General features: G+C 45.5%; 1 protein-coding gene across 6 annotated transcripts in view; it reads left to right on the top strand.

Annotated features, from left to right (window-relative positions):
- Positions 1-19,025, top strand: part of MYOF (myoferlin) — a 158,976-nt gene that overhangs the window by 50,433 nt on the left and 89,518 nt on the right. For all 6 annotated transcript variants that reach the window (XM_032314143.1, XM_032314140.1, XM_032314142.1 and 3 more), the window contains exons 6-11: positions 12,235-12,401; positions 13,050-13,178; positions 16,300-16,362; positions 16,513-16,563; positions 17,737-17,767; positions 18,270-18,385. In XM_032314143.1, the coding sequence (XP_032170034.1) occupies positions 12,235-12,401; positions 13,050-13,178; positions 16,300-16,362; positions 16,513-16,563; positions 17,737-17,767; positions 18,270-18,385 (557 nt within the window). The remainder of the gene's footprint in view (positions 1-12,234; positions 12,402-13,049; positions 13,179-16,299; positions 16,363-16,512; positions 16,564-17,736; positions 17,768-18,269; positions 18,386-19,025) is intronic.

Genomic DNA, 19,025 nt, shown 5'->3' with positions numbered 1-19,025 from the left:
CACTGACATATTTTTCTAGCCAGAGCCTGTTGGTTGGTTTTCTGGAGCTGCGGTAATGGAGCCCCATCCACTGGCTGGCTTCAACAATAGAAACTGATTCCCTCCCAGTTCTGGAGGCTAGAAATCAAGATGTTGGCTGGGTTGGTTCCTTCTGGGGACCCGAGGGAAATTTTGTTCTAGGCCTCTGTCCTCGCTTCTGGTGATTGCTGCTAATCCTTTGTGTTCCTAGGCTCCTAGACTGACCACTCCAGTCTCTGCCTCTGTCTTCCCAGGGTGTGCGCCCTGGGTGTCTCCAAATGTCTTCCCTCTTGTCAGGACCCCAGTCATTGGATTAGGCTACCTTCGTCCAGTGTGATCTCAGTCTTAGCTTGATTACATCCTCAAAGGCTGTATTTCCAGATAAGGTCACATTCTGAGGTTAGAGATGGGCGTGGCTTCTGGGAGGTGCTCTTCTGCCAGTATACTGGTAGATAAAAGACAACATCTGTGTTCATTTCAAGAGCTAAAACATTAAATGAGCCCTTTGTTTACTGCTTCAGCCAGGGCTCTGGGGAAGAAATAATGCTATGGATAATTCAAGTAAAAGAAGTAAACTGGTGCCACACCATTTCTTAATATTTAGGAAATAGAGTGGTTGGTGAGTTTCTCCACCTACCTATCGCCAGATTCTGCAGCGAGGGGTGATAATGCTTTGGGGTAAAGCTCCTGCCCTCCAGGCATGTTCAGTCCAGGTTTAGAGAAAAATTTATTTATTTATTTATTTATTTTAAGCCTAACAGTGTAACATAAGAACGAGGGCTTGGGGAGCAGACTGGCCTAGGCTGGATTCTGTCTGCGTCTGTTGTTAATTTGCCACGTAACCTTGGGCAAGTCACTTAGCCTCTCTGAATCTCAACTTCCTTTACGTTAAAGTCAGGGATGATAATGGCACCTAACTTAGAAAGTTGTTGCAGGAATTCAATGAGGTAAGGCATATAAAGTACTCAGCTCAGTGCCTACTGTGCCTACTACTCCGTGCTTACCTTAATGGTGGCTATTGTTACTATTATCATTATTATTACTGTTTTTGCAAAAACAATTCCAGGTGACATGTAGTCATGAGCTCAGTTGGGTGGCACACTGTGTATGAACATTCAAATTGTTTCCTCTAAATATCAGATCTATTGGAAAAGAATGATCTGGCTTGGCTCAAAATCACGTTGGGATGACTAATGCTTATTTTTAAATATCTTGGGGGAAAAAAAAAAAAAAAGAAAAGGTGGTGTCCTAGTGAACCGGAGAGACTTTGAGAATAAGCAACTTATCAAGATATTTGAGAGTGTAGGGGGAGGTCCCCTCTCCTGAGATGGACCAAGGTCAGGCCAAGCTCAGAAACCATACGATTTCCCTGGAGCAAAAGGAAAAATGGGGAAAAGGCCGGGGTGGGGCGGGGAGGGCTTTGGTGGGGAGGGAAGGAGTGTTCTTAAAAATGAGAACAGTGCCAACTCTAAACGCTTAAACTCAAGAAAATCCTTGCTGTCTAGGCTCCCTTTGCTTGAGGCTCCTGTTTGTCCCCTCCGAGATTGTCAGCAGCACTAATGGTCCAGCGGTGTTCATGGACTGGGAGTTCACCCATTTTCTTCGCAAGCTTACTCCCAGCAGGCTCTGCGATGGCAGTCGGCCAAGGTCTTTCCCAGAAGTTCTGTAGAATCCCTGATACTGCTGGATGGAGACAGGAAATAAACCAGAACCTGGGCTCCTTTTATTTGGATTTGAAACAAAGAGTTTTAACAGGGGCAGGCCAGGAAACGAGCTGTGTCTGCAGGTCAATTTCATTTTTAAGTGTGAGATGACAAAATGAAATTTTTTGATTTTAAAAAATGAACAGGGTTCTTTGATCTGGAAGTGCTGTCTTTGCTCCTTTAGATGACTGTTCACCAAAGCTGGGTCAAGGGTGACATTCTGAATGTAGGCTTTGTAGTCCAGCTTCTTCAGCATTTAAAAAAACTTTCAATATTCTCGGTTATTTGGATATCTCAAAGGAAAACCTTTTTTGTCTTAATTAAGACAAGTCAATTAAACTAAGCAAAGATATCTTTGGATACTCACTCCAACTCCATGCTAGGGAAGACTCTAAGACCAATAAATACATGGCGGAGAAATAACAGCAAGACAGCCACACCTGTTGGTATCACATACTTTAATAACCTAAACAGAACATTTGGCCCAGAATTTCTTTTTTTTCCCCCTACCTTTCAATTGACTCTTTTAAACGCTTTACCTTTCTATGTAAGGAGTTTGCTTCTTCTCATTTATACAGATCTTTACAAATTTTTTTTAAAAATTTGAACTTGTTGATCTTCTTTCTGAGTACAAAAGCAATACCTGCTTATAAAAATTAAACATTACAGAAATATAAAAACACAGAATGTGCAAATCTTCTGTAGTCCCATCCTCTGGAGATAACCACTGTTCATGATTACCAATATCCGTTTTATTTTATTTTTTTAAGATTTTACTTATTTGACAGACAGAGAACACAAGTAGGCAGAGAAGCAGGCAGAGAGAGAGGAGGAAGCAGGCTCCCTGCTGAGCAGAGAGCCCGATGCGGGGCTTGATTCCAGGACCCTGGGATCATGACCTGAGCCGAAGGCAGAGGCTTTAACCCACTGAGCCACCCAGGCACCCACCAATACCCATTTTAAAGATTACCATCCACATAGTGGGTCCTGCATAGAAGAAATCTGAACTATTAATGATAGAACACAAAAGTGAAGATATTTAGGAAAAATTACCCCTGGAAATTGAAGAAAACTAATTTGACAATAGGACCCAGGAATTGGATACCTGAGGGTCTTGTGTGTGTCGGTGTATATATTTGAGGGCTTTGTTTTCTTTTCTTCTTTTAATTTTTTAAAAAAGATTTTATTTATTTATTTGACAGCATAAATAGGCAGAGAGGCAGGCAGAGAGAGAGGGGGAAGCAGGCTCCCTGCTGAGCAGAGAACCCAATATGGGGCTTGATCCCAGGCCCCTGAGATCATGACCTGAGCCAAAGGCAGAGGCTTTAACCCACTGAGCCACCCAGGCGCCCTGAGGGCTTTGTTTTCTTTTAGAGCAGTTTTAGTTTCACACAATATTGAGAGGAAGATAACAGATTTCAGATACACACCCTGCCCCCACACTACATAGCCTTCCCTGGCATTAGTGTCCCTTATCAGAATGATACATTTTTTTACAAAGGGTGAACCGATGTTGACACATCATAGTCACCCAAAGTCCTAGTTTCCCTTAGAGTTCACTCTTGGTGGTGTATATTTTAGGGTTTGGGCAAGTGTGTAATTACCTATATCCATGATTTTAATGTCGTACAGGGTATTTTCACTGCCCTAAAATCCGCTGTGCTTTGCATATTCATCCCGCCACCCAATCTTTGGTGACCCCCAATCTCTTTCTTGTCCCCATAGTTTTGCCTTTTCCAGAATGTCCTTGCGTTGGAACCCTATAGTATGCAGTCTTTTCAGATTGGCTCTGAGTTAGTAGTATGCACTTAAGATTTTCCCATGTCTTTTCATGGTTAGGTAGCTCACTTTTAAGCACTGAATAATTTTCTATTGTCTGGATGTATCACAGTTTATTTATCCATTCACCTCCTGAAGGACATCTTGGTGGCTTTCAAGTTTGGCAGTTATGAATAAAGCTTCTATAAACATCCATGTGTGGATTTTGTGTGGAGACAGTTTCAGCCTCTTTGGCTAAATACCAAGTAGCATGATTACTGGATTACATGGGAAGAGCATGCTTAGTTTTGTAAGAAGCTGCCAAATAGTCTTACAAAGTGGCTGTACCATTTTGCCTTCAAAATAGTTCCAGTTGCTCTACAACCTCGCCAGCATTTGGTGTTGTCAGTCTTACAGATTTTGGTCATCCTAATAGGTGTATCTCATTGTTTTAATTTGTATTTCCATGATAACATAGGATTTTGGAGCATCTTTTCATATTCTTGCCTTCCACCTGTGTATCTTTATCTTTGGTGAGTTGTCAGGTCTTTGGTCCACTTATTAATCAAGTTGTTTGTTTGTTTTCTTGTTGAGTTTTAAGAGTTCTTAGTATATTTTGTATATATAAAGAATAACTGTCCTTTATCAGTTGTATCTTTTACAGATATTTTCTTCCAGTCTTTGGCTTGTCTTCTCATTACCTTGACTAATATTTTGCAGACCAGGAGCTTTTAATTTTAATGAAGTCCAGCTTATCAATTTCTTTCTTTTGAGGACTGTGTCTTTGGGGTTGTATCTAAGGGGTTTGTTTTTAAGGAATGCTTTTTGTAGAGCTCATATATCAGGATGACAAAGATTACAGATCCTGGGCATTGGTGGTTTGACTGCACGTGTGTGGTGTCAAAAGTACCTCTTTCATTGACCCACCTCCAAGACTGTTCCCATGACAGAAGGGTAAGAGTGACCCAGATGTCAGACTTGGCTTCCTGAGAACCTGTTACCTTGCCAACTTGATTCACCAGATATCAGTTAGCTTGACTGGAGTTTACATTCCTGTAGCCAGAATGAACTGTTTTTAAAATCTCACATCTAGGGGCACCTGGGTGGCTCAGTGGTTAAAGCCTCTGCCTTCAGCTCAGGTCATGATCCCAGGGTCCTGGGATCAAGCCTCGCATCGGGCTGTCTGCTCAGCAGGGAGCCTGCCTCCTCCTCCTCTCTCTCTCTGCCTGCCTCTCTGCCTACTTGTGATCTGTCTGTCAAATAAATAAAAAAATCTTTAAAAAAAAAAATCTCACATCTATTTTTGAAGAACCATCTGTTGAATTTGTGCATTAACAAAAGAAATACAATAGCTCGTTCACAATTAGACATTGCCACTTCAAATTTATTTAATTCCATGAACACTAAAGTCACCATGCTTAAAGTTAAATTCAATCCAGTTTATATTGAATTTAAATAAAATAAAATAAAACTCAGTTTAGAAAACATTGATTGACACCTGGGGCATAGAGAGATAAGAAAGGCATTGTTTGCCACCAAGGAGCTTGCATTTCAGTAGAAAGGTAAGATATAAGTATATAAACATGAATAAGTATAGGTCAGAGCTGAATATAATAAATTCCTCAACAGAGAACTCATCAGACTGTTACATGGGACACAATATTTTTAGAGAAAGTACTTTTTCAGCTATCTATTTCAACTATCTATCTATTAGTGCCTAGCACTAGGTCATAATTGTTCAATAAATACTCTTTTGGTTGAATGAATTAACTGAATGATGCATGGGCAGTGTATATTGTTTAAATGTTTCTTTTCAAGAAGGGCATTTTGGGGAACACTGGTGAACCGATGAAAGTGACTGATATATTCATGGGTGTAGTAATAGGGAAGCGTATTCCCAGGGATTGGAAATGCCAGACTGAGACATTTATTCTTGGATAGACTGTGGGGATCCACGGAACATGTTGAAGAAGGGATGGAGTTGGTCAGAACTGAACTGGAAAATTACCAGTGTGCTAGAAAATTGCTGGGAGACCCAATCCAGGATTGGGCCTCTGACATGTTCTGCAAATATTAGGCCAATTTTTTCCCAAGTTCTTTCAGAATACCAAAGTGGTCATAACAAAACAGCAGTTCTTAAATTTTAAACACAGTAAAAATCCTCAAAGGGGATCTTTAAATGTGCTGATTTCCGTCACCTACCTCCAGAAAGTATGTCTTAGGTGGACTAGAGGGGACCTCCCCAATTTCTGTGGTTAATAGGAATTTCCAGGAGATCCTGATGAGAGCAGAATTTGGAGCCGACTTTAAAGCTCTGGAGTTGAGCATTTTACCTGGTTAACATATCTTGCTCAGACTCAGTCAGTGCTCTTTGGGCAATGTTTGCTAGACTGGGTCACAGCTCAATTGATCTAAGGCAGATGTTGCCAAGATTTCCCTGCAAGCCTGTGTTTGCATCACCGTTGGGTCAGAGGCTCTTCCATGATACCTTTGCTCTGGTCTATGTATAGAACCATTCCAGAAAATTCTTAGTGCACATATAGTGCTATTTACCCAAGAATCGGGGTGGAGGGTAATGAATTGCTTATGGTTGAATGCAGATATGAATTTATATAATATCTCACATATTAGAAACCCAGAAAAGTTATTATTCAACATTACAGCCAAATCAGTATGTTATCTCCAAAATGTTTTCATGCTTAGAAACTTCCTCTCTCCCATTCTGCTTTGTACTTTTTGACTTACACTGATATGATACCAGCCTTTTGTTCTCATTTAGAAGTGACTTTTGCCTTAACCACTTAACAAAACTTTGTCATGAGAAGCAAAGTTAATATCATAGGCAGAGGTTGATATTCTAGGACTCTAGAAAAACAGAGTTGCTGTGACCAGGGGGAAAAGAAAAGGCATAAAATATTCCAGAAAGAACTCTCCATCAAGGAATGGAAGAAGATTAGATGGAATGCTGGCCCAGTTCAAGCCTCGGTGGAAAGATGAGAGGCATGGACCAGTGTTGGTGCTGCTGGCTGGGAAGAGGATGTGTATTACAGGCCAGGAGGAAACCAGGCGGTGACTGGGCAAGTGTCTGTCTTCTTCAGCCACTCCTAGAAGTTGCCTCCATGGGGAAGCTCTCACAGAATGAATGTGAGGGCAGGGAAAGGCTGACCTGCAGTTCTGGTGACATCTGAGCGACTGATAGCTCATTCTCTTCTGCTACAGTAAGAGAGCATGGTATCCTGAAGGAGGGAGTTTCAACCCACTGGGGAAGGGCACAGTCGGGCATGCCAGAGGCACGCTTGACTGCATCCTAAGGTCCCCTAGGGGCTGCCAACTCTTCAGCACTGGGTGAACAGACAGCCATCAGTGTCACCAGTGATGACACGCAAGGACTATTTGTAGGAATATTGCTGTTGAACTTCTAGAAAGAAGTCAACAGTACATCTCAGGAAATGTGAAGACTTGTTTTGTTAAGTAGCTGGAGTTATGATGGAGAGCCATTGCTAAGTGTGAACTGAGGTATCACTGAGAACCAAATGTGGATCACATAGAGGGTTACTGACTGTCAGAAAGGCGACAGGTCCATGTTGGCTGTGGTCAGAAGCTTGGTAGGGTTTGACCGAGTGGCGTGGTAATTGTTGAAGAGCTGGGATAGCATTCTTGTAAGGGAATTGTGAAGAACTTGTCATGGCCCAAGTGACCCTCAAGAGGAGCAGAAAAGTAGAGCAGTAACTCTAGGGGACACTATGGAGTCAAAGAAAGTTGTTTTGTTTTGTTGGTTTTTTGCTTTTTATTGTGAGCTCTATTTCAGCACATCTGAATGATCCAGCTAAGAAAGGAAAACTGATGAGCAGATACAGAGGGAGAAAGTGCGGAAGCAAAATCTGTGAGTAGGGAGAGGAGATGAGATCTGTGCACCTACAGAAGGATTGAACCCAGGTTGAGAGCACAGACAGTTCAGTGACTGTAGCAGGAGGGAAGGCAGACAACGGGTGCAGGTAGGAAGGTTGACTTGGAGTTGGGAGGATGGCGATATTCTCTTCTGATTGCGTGTTTTCGCAATGAAATAAGAAGTTCATTAGCTGGCAATGAGAAGGATAGAGAGGGTATCAGCAGCGTTCAAGGTTTAAAAGATGAGGAAGCTCAGAAAGGCGGAGTGATTTGACTTTGTTGGCTAATTAGTGGCCTTCTCAGACCAGGATCCAGGGAAACTTTGAATAGATGCCTTGGAAATATGGTAGATGGCCAGGGAGTCCTACAAGACCACTTCAGGGGTGTGATCATGAAATTAAAGTGAGATGAGTCAGGAAGGTGAGTATTCAGCCGAGTTCAGCTCCTGGATGAAGCGGTGGAGGGAGTGGAGGTGGAATGAACCAGGTAAGTACAACTCCAGAGAAGGGAGGGAGTTGAGGGGTAAAGAGGAGCATGGCAGTGTGAGAGCGCAGGTCAGGAGAAAAGGATGTGAAAGGCAGTGGTGGGGTGGGGAGGGGACAGGGAGGTAGTGTGGTTGATAGTTTGGGGGAGCCTAGTGTGGCTGCAGACTGTGGACTGGAGTAATAGATGGAACATGCTGGAAAGATATAGAAGATGGCTTCTATAGGGAGTTGAATAATGTTCCCTCCAAATTCCTACACAGAACCTCAGACGGTGACCTTGTTTGGAAATGGGGTCTTTGCAGATGTAATTAGCTAAGATGAAATCATACTGGATTAAGGCAGGCCCTAAATCTAGTAGCTGGTATCCTTATACAAAGAGATGATGATATACAGTTACACAGGGGAGCAAGCCACATGATGATGGAGGCAGAGATGGAAAGGATACAGCCACAAGCCAAAGAAGCCAGGAGCCACCAGGTAATAAGAGGCAAGAAGGTTTTTTTCCTCTAAAAGTAATATTACAGAATATCGCAGGCAGAGAAGGACATTCTAGGAGTGTAAAAAAACATTGCTATGACACTCCCCCCCCCGCAAAAAGCATAAAATATTCCAGAAAGAGGGTGCTTGCGTGACTCAGTGGTTAAGCATCTGACTCTTGACTTCCACTTAGGTTTTGATCTCAGGATCCACATTGGGGTCCTTGCTGGGTAGGGAGCCTACTAAAAAAAAAAAAAAATTCCAGAAAGGACTCTCCATTAAGGAATGGAAGAGGATCAGATGAGATGGTGGCTCTGAGGGAGCACAGCCCTGCCAGCACCCTCCTTCCAGGGTTGGGAACTCTCAGAGAATAAATCTCGATTGTTGTAAGCCACATGGTTTGGGGTTCCCTGTTGCAATCAGAACTACAAGGAAGCAAACACAACCAGCAACTTTCTGTGTAGTCGGTGGCTCTCAACATAATGTTGCCCCTCTGTGGTCATGAAGAGTCATCCTTGCAGATCCCCCTGGCTATGGCTCAGGTCCTGGGGCTCCACCACAGGGCATGAACACACAACCACCCGCCTCTGGGAGCGAGACAGCTTGCAGAGGTGTGTGTGCGTTAGGGTCTAGAGGGCCCCCTCTCTCCTTGTGGACCTCTTAGGGTGGCACCGTTGAACGCTGTGCAGCTTCCTGCCACATAAAGGACGATTTCCTGCCCAAATATCCTGCTGTGGCTGTACAAAGATGCTGGCAGTTGCCATGACTCAGGCTGGTTTCCTCTGACCCATTTCAGCCTCAAGTCTGAAGAGCGGAAGGTATTTCCTAGAAGAAACTGGGTCTTTGTTGCCTGTAGTCTTTCTGGAGCATCTGTGAAGAGTTTCATGAGGACTTGTAGTCCGGCACCACAAAGGGGTACAAGCTACCCCTCCTTCTGCTTGCTGCCCTCCATAACCACCAACCCCAAATGGAACAGTCCGCAGTGGGGAGAAAAGCCTTGCTTTGGCCCTGGAGGAATGAAGGGAGTTTCTTAGTTGTCGGGACCCTAGAGGCATCCAGACTAGCCCCTGCCCAGTTCAGAACAGATTTGCAGCGGGGGAGCTCTTGACCTTCTGTGTTTCCCTGAGGCAGAGGTCAGAGGAGTGCCCCCAAGCATCCGGGTACTCTCTCTCAAGAGCTGTGCCGCAATTTTGCACACAGGGCTGAGGAGCTCAAGAAGGCAGGGCTGTGTCCCCTCGTTGGTTCTGCATGCACCAAGCCCCTGGGTAGGATCATGTGTGGTGCTGTCCGGAGACCGTCTGTTCCACCTGGAGCTTGAGGGAGTTGAGGAATTCACCCAGTCAAGGATAGGAAGAGGGACATTCTAAGACACTGGCGCCCCAAGATGGGTGGCAGGCAAGCCTTGCTTTTGAAGGCTCTTCAAGAATGGGGTAGACGAGACCCAGATTATCTTGCAGAGCAAAGGTAGCCTTTCCTGCCTTTGACCTCTCTGGGGTTTCCTGGTCTTCTGACAAAGATGCTGAAGAACCAGGTTGACAGTCCCTCCTTCCCCCACAGCCTGGTTTTAGACCCAGGCTGGATGGAGCCTAGGGTGAGGTAGGGTGAAGATCTGGTCCTCATTTCAGCTTAGCTCCCAATAACCTAACAGGTCACCTGAGCTTTCTGGCCCTCAGTGATCTTGTCTGGACGCTGTGGTGAGGGGCATGTCTGACCAGGGGACTTGGGAGTGCCCTCTAGCCTAACACTCTGTGGTCTATGACTCCAAAGTGTAGATGCAGAGAGCTTCAGGTCAGAGGAGCAGAGGCTGAGGAACAGTGTGGGAAGTCACACCTGGGGAGTAGGACATGGAAGGAGCCCGTGAAGAACCCGAGAAGGTTTAGTCAGAGTGCCAGGCAGACATTGCAGGACTCAAAGAAGTTTGTGTGAGTGTCCAGTGCCTGAGGCTATGTTTGGTGGGGTGGAAAGACTCAGAAAAGGGCCCAGAGCTTAACAAGGAGAGTTCATGGTTGACCTTAACAGATAGAAGTGGCTGGATAAGCTGAGTGTGAGTGAGGGGTGGCGAAGGGAGCGTTCACCCTGGGCGGAACTCTGAAGCAGTTCATAGTGGGGGGTGGGGGTCTTTTACTTTCTTGTGGTTGCCCCTTCCTCACTCTGTGCTCCCCTCCCCTGTGCTGCCCACTGACTGCTCCAGTCCCCACCCCCACCTCATGCCTGCTCTCTGGGAAGTGTTGTAGTAGTCTGTATTCCCACCAAAACTGATTCCTTAACAAAAGTTTTTTAAAAATAAATAAATAAATAAAAGATTAATTTATTGGGTGTTTCTCTGTGCAAGGCACCATATTGAAGGCTTGCATGTGGATTAATTTTATCTTTACATAATGCCGAGGTAAATACTATTATTTTCCCCTTCTTACAAATGAGAAAACTGAAGGAGAAATGGAGAACTTAGACCCGCACAGCTTAAAAATGGGATTTGAACCTAGGCCACCTGATTCCAGAGCCCAGGCTTTAAGAGCTGGGCTACACAGCAATCTGACTGAACTAACTCATACTACAGTGTGAGTGATAAATGTGTTCGCATGGGAATTCGATCTCTTACATGATTTTGCGTTGTAAAGGAGGAGTTTCAGGATCCAAAGGTAGGGAATGGAAATGGTGTTATTTTTTGGATGAGATAGCTAGTCTTCTAGAATCTCTTCAATTATACTGTACAGATTATCAGGAGTTCACACTCTTTGTCTATTAAGCCAAGAAAAGCTGAAGTTGGTCAGTGAGTTTAAACGAGTTTGTGAATAAAAGAAAGGGGAGACATCGTAGGCAGAATTGAGTTGGTTTTTTTTTGTTTTGTTTTGCTTTATGTTTTTTTTTTTTTTTTAAGATTTTATTTATTTATTTGTCAGAGAGAGAGCGAGCGAGAGCGAGCACAGGCAGACAGAGTGGAAGGCAGAGTCAGAGGGAGAAGCAGGCTCCCTGCGGAGCAAGGAGCCCGATGTGGGACTGGATCCCAGCACACCGGGATCATGACCTGAGCCCAAGGCAGCTGCTTAACCAACTGAGCCACCCAGGCGTCCCTGTTTTGCTTTGTTTTTTGAGAAAAAAAATCTGTGCCTCTGTGAAGGTAGAGGGAAGGCCCTGTGGGGAAGGATCTACTGAAGGTGCTCAAGAGAGCAGGGGGGACGCGTGGGGTGTTTCCAAAGAATCCGAAGGGAAGTAGGTTCTCAGGTATTGGGAGGGGCTTCCCTCTGTCAATCAGGAAACACCTCCCCCACCCCCCAAGGATGAAGGGAAGCTAGGAGGATAAACGGAGGAGACAGATGTGTGTGGAAGTGACAGACGAGGTGGGCAAAGGGAGAGCATGAGACCATTTGGTCTACTTGGCAAGGAAACTGGAGATGCATTTCTCATCTGCCACAGGGCAGAGGCGGCGTTTGGGAACCAGGAGCTCAAGCAGAAAGGAGGCGGGTGTAGAAACCTCATGAGTAAATGAGCGAGAAGACCAGCGCTGGGGATGGTGGAGTGGAAGTCTCCTCTGCCAAGCTCCTCCGGGGTTGTCTCTCCTCTCCATCCTAACTGCAGAAAGGCCCCTTGACCTCAGCCTGGGTCCCCAGATCAGAACCAGGTGACTTCGGGTGGCATCCGACTGAGCCTTCTCCACTTGCTCTCCCCTTCGTCACTGGAGCTCTCTTGGTCACTTCAAATACAGCCTGAAGGAGGCCCTGATGCACCACGAACACGTTTTCCTAAAGAAACCATATCAGAGTCGCAGCACATCCCAAGTCAGTGTCCCCAAGGAGCAGCTCCTTCACGGGCCTCCTCAGGAACATTAAAAACAGTCCAGGAAAGCTAAGTTCAGACATTTACAGGAGGAGGGCCTTCTCTGACGGGGTTCCTTGCTGGTGTTCTAGGAGACGAGGAGGAAGACGGAGGTGATGAAGACAGGTTGGACGGTACAGTCCGGGCTCCCGGGCCCAGGGGGACAGGTGGGATGGCGTCGGAGGCCCACCTTGCCCGGAGGCTCACAAAAGGAAGGAAGAGCCGGCGGATACTGTCCAGCAAGCCTCAGGACTTCCAGGTGGGCACAGCCCGCGGGCCCTCCATTTTGGTTTTACCACCGTCCGGTCCAGCTTCTAGCAATTGCAGTGCTGAGGAGAAGGACCCTTGCTATGAGCCGCAGCCCAGCTAGCAAAAGGGGCATCAGGGAGTGAACCCAAGAGGAGCTGCCCCTCTCTTTTCTGCTTGTCAGGGGTAGATGGAGTCAAGCCAGATGAGGCTCTTCAGAGAAATAAAACTGAACCCCTCCTTCCCTTCGATGGGAGGAAAGGACAGAAGCACAGTAGTGCGTCCTCGTAGTTCTGGGCACTTCCTTCGCAGACAGCGGTGGAGTGCGTTACTACATCCAGGCTCAGGCAGACCAGGTGGGAGGCTGGGATCAGAGCAGCCCCTCCCCCTCCTTCCCCCTATCCACACCCCCCCCCACCCCCTGCTCTCCGCTGACCCTTCCCTGACCAGCTCAGGACTGTTTCAACCTCACCACCATGCTTGCTTTCTCCAACCCAACCCCAGCTTCACCTTGGGAATGAGCTGGGGGGGCCACCTCCAGTCACTGAACCCCAGCCAGGGCAGGGGTGCAGGCAGTCAGGTTTCAGCAATCCTTATAGGCAGAGGGGTTGACCCGTCACTGGGAAAGGATCAGTAATGACCCCCTCTCCTGTCCTTGCAGATCCGTGTCCGAGTTATCGAGGGCCGCCAGTTAAGTGGCAACAACATCAGGCCTGTGGTCAAGGTCCATGTCTGTGGCCAGACACACCGAACGAGGATCAAGAGAGGGAACAACCCATTTTATGATGAGGTAAATGGGTGTCATACAGATTCCTGCTCAGGGGGTCTGTTCTGTTTGTATGCCCCTTCCTGTCTTCCACCCTCTTCTCCCCTGTCCCACGTGCGGGGGGATCTCGGGTGCCAGCGTCTGCTAAAGACAAGGCAAAGTTCCAGCGTTCAACACCTTAAGAACCACTGGGTCTTAAAATCACACAGCCTGGTTCTCAGAGTTGCCAGGGTCTTTCTGGTGTTTTTACAACAATCCCCTCATGTTGCCTGTCCCGATGGGTCCCTGCACCCCTAATGATGGGGCACCTGAGGTCCCCCACTTCTGCCTTTGCTCCTGATCAGCAGGATGTCTCTGAAGGATGCCTAAGTCATTTCTGTGGTTGCTTCACTACTTTTTTAAAAAGCACAGTCAGCATATTTTCACAGTTAAGACCAGTTGATGCTGGACCCTCCTGAAAGAAAAAAAATAAATAAATACACAAGGTTCAGTCACAGCTCTAAGGCAGAGGTTACAGTTTTCACAGGGACAGCAGTGGCTGGCTCTTTAAAGGTGTCAAAACCTACCTGACTATAAAAATAGTGTATGTAAAAGGAAAGCAACTGGGAGCAGAAAGGGTTTTCTTTTCCCTCCCACGCTGAGAATGCAGTCCTTCCGCTGACCTCTTCTCCAGCACTCCTCAAAAGCGCTGAATACCTTGATGGTCCTTCAGATACCACAGAACCCCACCATCAGGGCTGTGAGGAGAAATGAGGTTTGGGGAGGTTTCCAAGCCCTTGCTCTGCTGAGGAGACGCATTTCTGAGATTCCTCAGGCGTGAGTCCCATGTCCTGTTCTCTGAGCCCAGGCCTTCCCTACCATGGTTTCCTGTCACCGTTCCTCTGAGTTCCCAGCCCCGGTTCCAGCTTTTCATTCTTTTTCCTATTTTTGTGCATCAGAAGAACAGGTTTCTTCTCTCTGGTGTCCCAGTTTCTCACCCTTTGTTCAACCTGGCCCAGCTTCACAGAAGGGCCTTCTGGGAAGGGCCTTCTTCTCGCTTCTCCTCCTTGGATGAGCTGCAGACAACAACACGTCGCTAGGTCGTGTCAAAGCAGACAAGGGACATGGGTGTGCACTGGGAGTGGGGAGGGCACTTGAAGTGGATTTCGGAAGAGCCTGAGGAGGGGTTTGCTGGGGAGGAGAAGATGGGACTGCAGGGAGGACAAGCTCCTGGGCGATTGGACAGCTACGGTGTGATGCATTTACCACGTGGGAGGAATATTTACTCAGCTACATTCTGAGGAGCCTGGGGAGAATCTCCACCTTTTGAATTTTCCCATCATAATGAATTTTTTTTGAGATTAGATCTCTGGGCAAGAGGGAAGAATCAAATACCTGAGACTCTAAGCAGATCAATTCAGGAATCAATAAAAGAATTCACTAAAAAAAAAAAAAAAATTCTGAGTTTACTACATCTTCTTAACCAAGTGATTGAACTTGTTAGCATCAGTGACAGGACAAACTGATGTGTGTGTCCTGATGTGATATAATAGAAGAACCAATATCCTCTGTGTCATTTCTTATCACATGGCCAGTTTGAATCTAATGGTGAGAAAATACTCAGCGCAAATCGAAATTGTAGGGTATTCCAGAAGACAACAGGTCTTGAAAGGAGAAAATGAATCGATAACAAAAATAGGCAGGAGCACAGCTCTGTATAAAAGGAAACTAAAGGGGTGCCTGGGTGGCTCAGTGGGTTAAGCCTCTGCCTTCGCCTCAGGTCATGATCCAGCTCTGCATAGGGCTCTCTGCTCAGCAGGGAGCCTGCTTCCCTTCCTCCTCTCTCTCTGCCTGCCTCTCTGCCTACTTGTGATCTCTGACTGTCAAATAAATAAATAAAATCTTAAACAAAAAAAAAAAAAAAAAAGGGAAACTAAAGCTGGGGTGCGTGGGTGGCACAGTAGGTTAGGTGTCCAGCTCTTGGTTTCAGCTCAGGTCATGATCTCAGGGACCTGAAACGGAGCCCTGTGACTGCGGGCTCTGCGCACAGTGGGGAGTCGGCTTGGGATCTTTGTCCCCTTCCCTCTCCCCCACCACCCTGCTGTCACTCTCTTTCTCCCTCTCAACTTGAAAATAACCAAGTAACAAGAGTTTGTTTGGTTACAGAAGGTGTCAGGATGTGGTTCCCAGCTTTGCCTGAAGAAAAGCCCAGTGCGGGACTGCTGGGGATGATAATGTAAAATCTTCCCATGCCCCTGAAGGTTGAGCCCTTCAGGAGTTGTTCCATTGTATTCCAGCAGGGAACAATGAACTCTTTTTATTTTTTTAACTAGTTTTTTACTAGAGCTGAAATGAACATTTCAAAAGTTTTGCTTATTTCTGTGATAACAGAAGATTTAATGATGTGTTACTCTTTGTAGTACGTTTTGCCTCTTCAGAGAGTGTCAGGTGCACAATTGATTGCCCTCATCCATTAAATGCAGTCTTGGACTTACAGAGCTGAAAAAGACCATAAAAATTCACTAAAACACCCTCTTTCAACTTTACCTCTTACAAGGGGTTACATCGGTTTATAAAAATATCTAATTGCTAATTTTTTATAATTCTCCAAATAGTTGTTTCTAATTAAACTGTAGTCAAGCTGGAAAAAAAAAAAAAGGACTTAAAAAAAGAAGGACACTAAAGAGACACAACAACTAAATGTAGTAAGATCTTTGAGTGGATCCTAGGTGTTTTTAAAAAAGCTAAAAAAATTTTTTCAGGACAATCATAAGGAATTCAACTGAACTTTCCAGGTCATGCAAGACCCAAGCCCCCGTTTTAGTGAGACTTGAAGCATGAAATAAGCTTAGGTTTTTAAGTGGGTTAGCTAGCATATTTCTGGCTGCAAATGAACAGTTCTATTTCATTACACAAACACTGTAGTTGTTACGTAACCATTTTTTCCTTTTTCCAACATGCGAAGGTGAGTTTGCCAAGAAGCTCAAAGCAGCTTAAGCTTTGGGGCCTTTTTGAGGGCCCTGCAATGTGTTCTTATGGTCAAACTTCCTTTTGGGGTTGTGTTTTGTCACTTTTTAGGAGGGTTCCCACACTGTAGCATTAGATCACGCTAAACCTGAGCCCACCCCGGCTAACATTCAATTATTCTTCTCCCCCGCTTTGACAGTTATTTTTCTACAACGTCCACATGACCCCTTCTGAACTGATGGATGAGATCATCAGCATTCGGGTAAGGCACATCGAATTGTCCATTCGATGGTTTTATTAACACTAGCATTAGCTGGAGGAGAAGGAAGAGGAATATGGGATAGGAAATTGGGCGTGCTCTCTAACCGCCAGCTAAAGCCAGTAACCTTCTCATGGCTCTTCTTCCTTCCAGGTTTATAATTCCCACTCCCTGCGGGCCGATTGTCTGATGGGGGAATTTAAGGTGGGTGCCAGCTGTCTCTTTCGTTCACCTTAGATGGGCACTTTCATAATGAGGAGTCAGGTTCTTGGCCAGCTATCAGCCTGTCCAACCTTGATGACATCCCAAAGCTACATGTAAGGCTTCACATCATGGTCTCTGCTGAGGATGCAGTGCCAGAAGGACGTGAATGCCCCAGGGGCCAGAAACCAGTCGAGTGTCCTCTGGCCTGCATCTAGTCAGCCTCTAAAGTACACCGCTTACTGGGCCTTAAAGCAAATGCCTGGAAGCTGCCACATCAGGGCGCTTGCGAGTTCCAGCTGTGGATGGAAGCCAGTGCCCTGCGACAGTGGCAAGAAGCTCGTCCCCCAGCTCCACTTACCAACAGCCCCCCTCCCCTATCTACAAAGCCAATTATTGTAAATCTGGACTAGGAAAATCAAGTCAAAACAGGAAAGAGAATCAGGGTGCTTTTCCAAGTAATTCACATTGGAATCAAAGACAAACACTTGGTGGGTGCTTCCCAGCAATTCTACGTGGAATGGGCTGCCTCTCAAAGGAAGGGGTTCCCAGTCACTAGAAGTCCTAGAGAAGAATCTGGATCAGGCACATGTGTGTTCATGCCCTGTGTGCCTCCAACTAGTCACATACCCGCTGATCCTTAGTTTCCTCCTCAAAATGGAGTCATCGTGAAGACAAAGTGGGATAGAGTATATAAAATATCTGGTACAGTGCTTGGCACATCGAATTGTCCATTCGATGGTTTTATTAACACTAGCATTAGCTGGAGGAGAAGGAAGAGGAATATGGGATAGGAAATTGGGCCAGGTGAATTCTCATAGGGTGACCAAAGTCCAAGTTTGCCCAGGCCTAAGGGATTTCACAGATTCTGAGGCTTTCTGTTCTCGGGGAAAAGTTCCAAACAAACAGGGACAACACTGGTCATCCTACTTCCATGGTGCATCCCAGCTCTAAGACTAGTTAGTTCATTCATTCGAAATGATTGATTGAGGAGCTTCTGTGTGCCACACGTCAGGCAGGGCACTGGGGATACAGAGAGGGTAAGCTGGAAGTGTTGTTCTCAAAGAAATTGAAGTGTTGTCAAGTGTCTTATATTTAAATGTAATGATGGTTTTTTTGAAATGACTACACTGATTTTAAAATCTATTTGAGCTATTTTAAATTATCTTTTCCCAGATCGATGTTGGATTCATCTATGACGAACCTGGTAAGTAATGTTCTTTCTCCCCATGAACTTGAAGAATCTGGGAATCAGGAAAATCTGAGGGAATCCAAAAAGGAATAAAATTTTTTTCCTTGATTGAGGAGGGGGAAGGATACTTAGCAGGAATGAATAATAGTAGGTTAATATGGATATCTTTTTTTAATCTAATGGTATTATCGTAATGGTATTATCGGTATTATCGTAAGGTTCACAAGTAGGTAACTTCTCTGTTTTGTGTTTTGACTTTATCAAAATAAAATTAATAAGTCTAGTGAGTAGAGCTTAGAGAGCCTTGTTTGAGTGACCCCAGGGCAGGATTAGGGTGGCGGGGTGGGGTGGGGGGTTAGTGCAAAGCAGAGAACACTGATACAGAGACTCATCTGGCAAGCTTGGTGTCATTATGATGCTTCAGAGGAAGTGATTGTTTATCTTACAGCAGAGGCAATCACAGACCTGTCAGCTTATCTTCAGAGTGTCCCTGTCCTTTTTTTAATCCTTATTTTAGGTCATGCTGTCATGAGAAAATGGCTTCTTCTCAATGACCCCGAAGATTCCAGCTCGGGTGCTAAAGGTTACATGAAAGTCAGCATGTTCGTCCTGGGAACCGGAGATGAGCCTCCTGTGAGCCCCTGTGTTCTTGACCTTGTACATTTTCTCCCTAAGAAAGGGGACCAAGAGTTAATATGCAAGTGGGGCATCAGTAGTTGTGAAAAGCGACACAGCTTCCTATCAATAACCCCAACCTTCCAGCTTCTCCTACTTTTTGGAAGCTGTTGTTTTCTTCATGACAGAGCTATTGTAGCTCACTTGGACTCCTTCCTGGTGTCCATGAGTGCGTTTTTCATTCAGTAAAGACGTATGTGTTTTCAAGACTCCTTTGCATCCAAATGCAAATGGCATGGTTTCAGACTGTGCCTACAGAGTGTGCCTCACTTGCAGAATCAGGCATTGCTACCAAGAGGGACAGTCGGCCTTCTAGGAGGCTGGACAGCAGACTGGAAGAACAGGAAGTGCCCAGGAGAAATGGGGAAAAACTCTAGGAACTAGCTCTGTCCCATTTAGTGTTTATAATATTACAAAAGGTCATGTTATTTTCTTGTGGTGTATCCATTGAAGAAACTTAGGAGCTTAGATTTTGCAGACCAATTTCAAGGTCACATCGATGGCTGAACTCTTAAGCCTGAAGCACAGGAAATCCTAATGGAAACAATTCCAGTCGATTTCATTTTATAAGCGACAGTTTGCTGCTTTTCTCTGTATC

Source organism: Mustela erminea, chromosome 14 (genome assembly GCF_009829155.1).
Source record: "Mustela erminea isolate mMusErm1 chromosome 14, mMusErm1.Pri, whole genome shotgun sequence".
NCBI classification, from domain to species: Eukaryota; Metazoa; Chordata; class Mammalia; order Carnivora; family Mustelidae; genus Mustela; species Mustela erminea.
The sequence above is the reverse complement of the archived record's forward strand: the minus strand, read 5'-3'. Positions and strand labels throughout refer to the sequence as shown.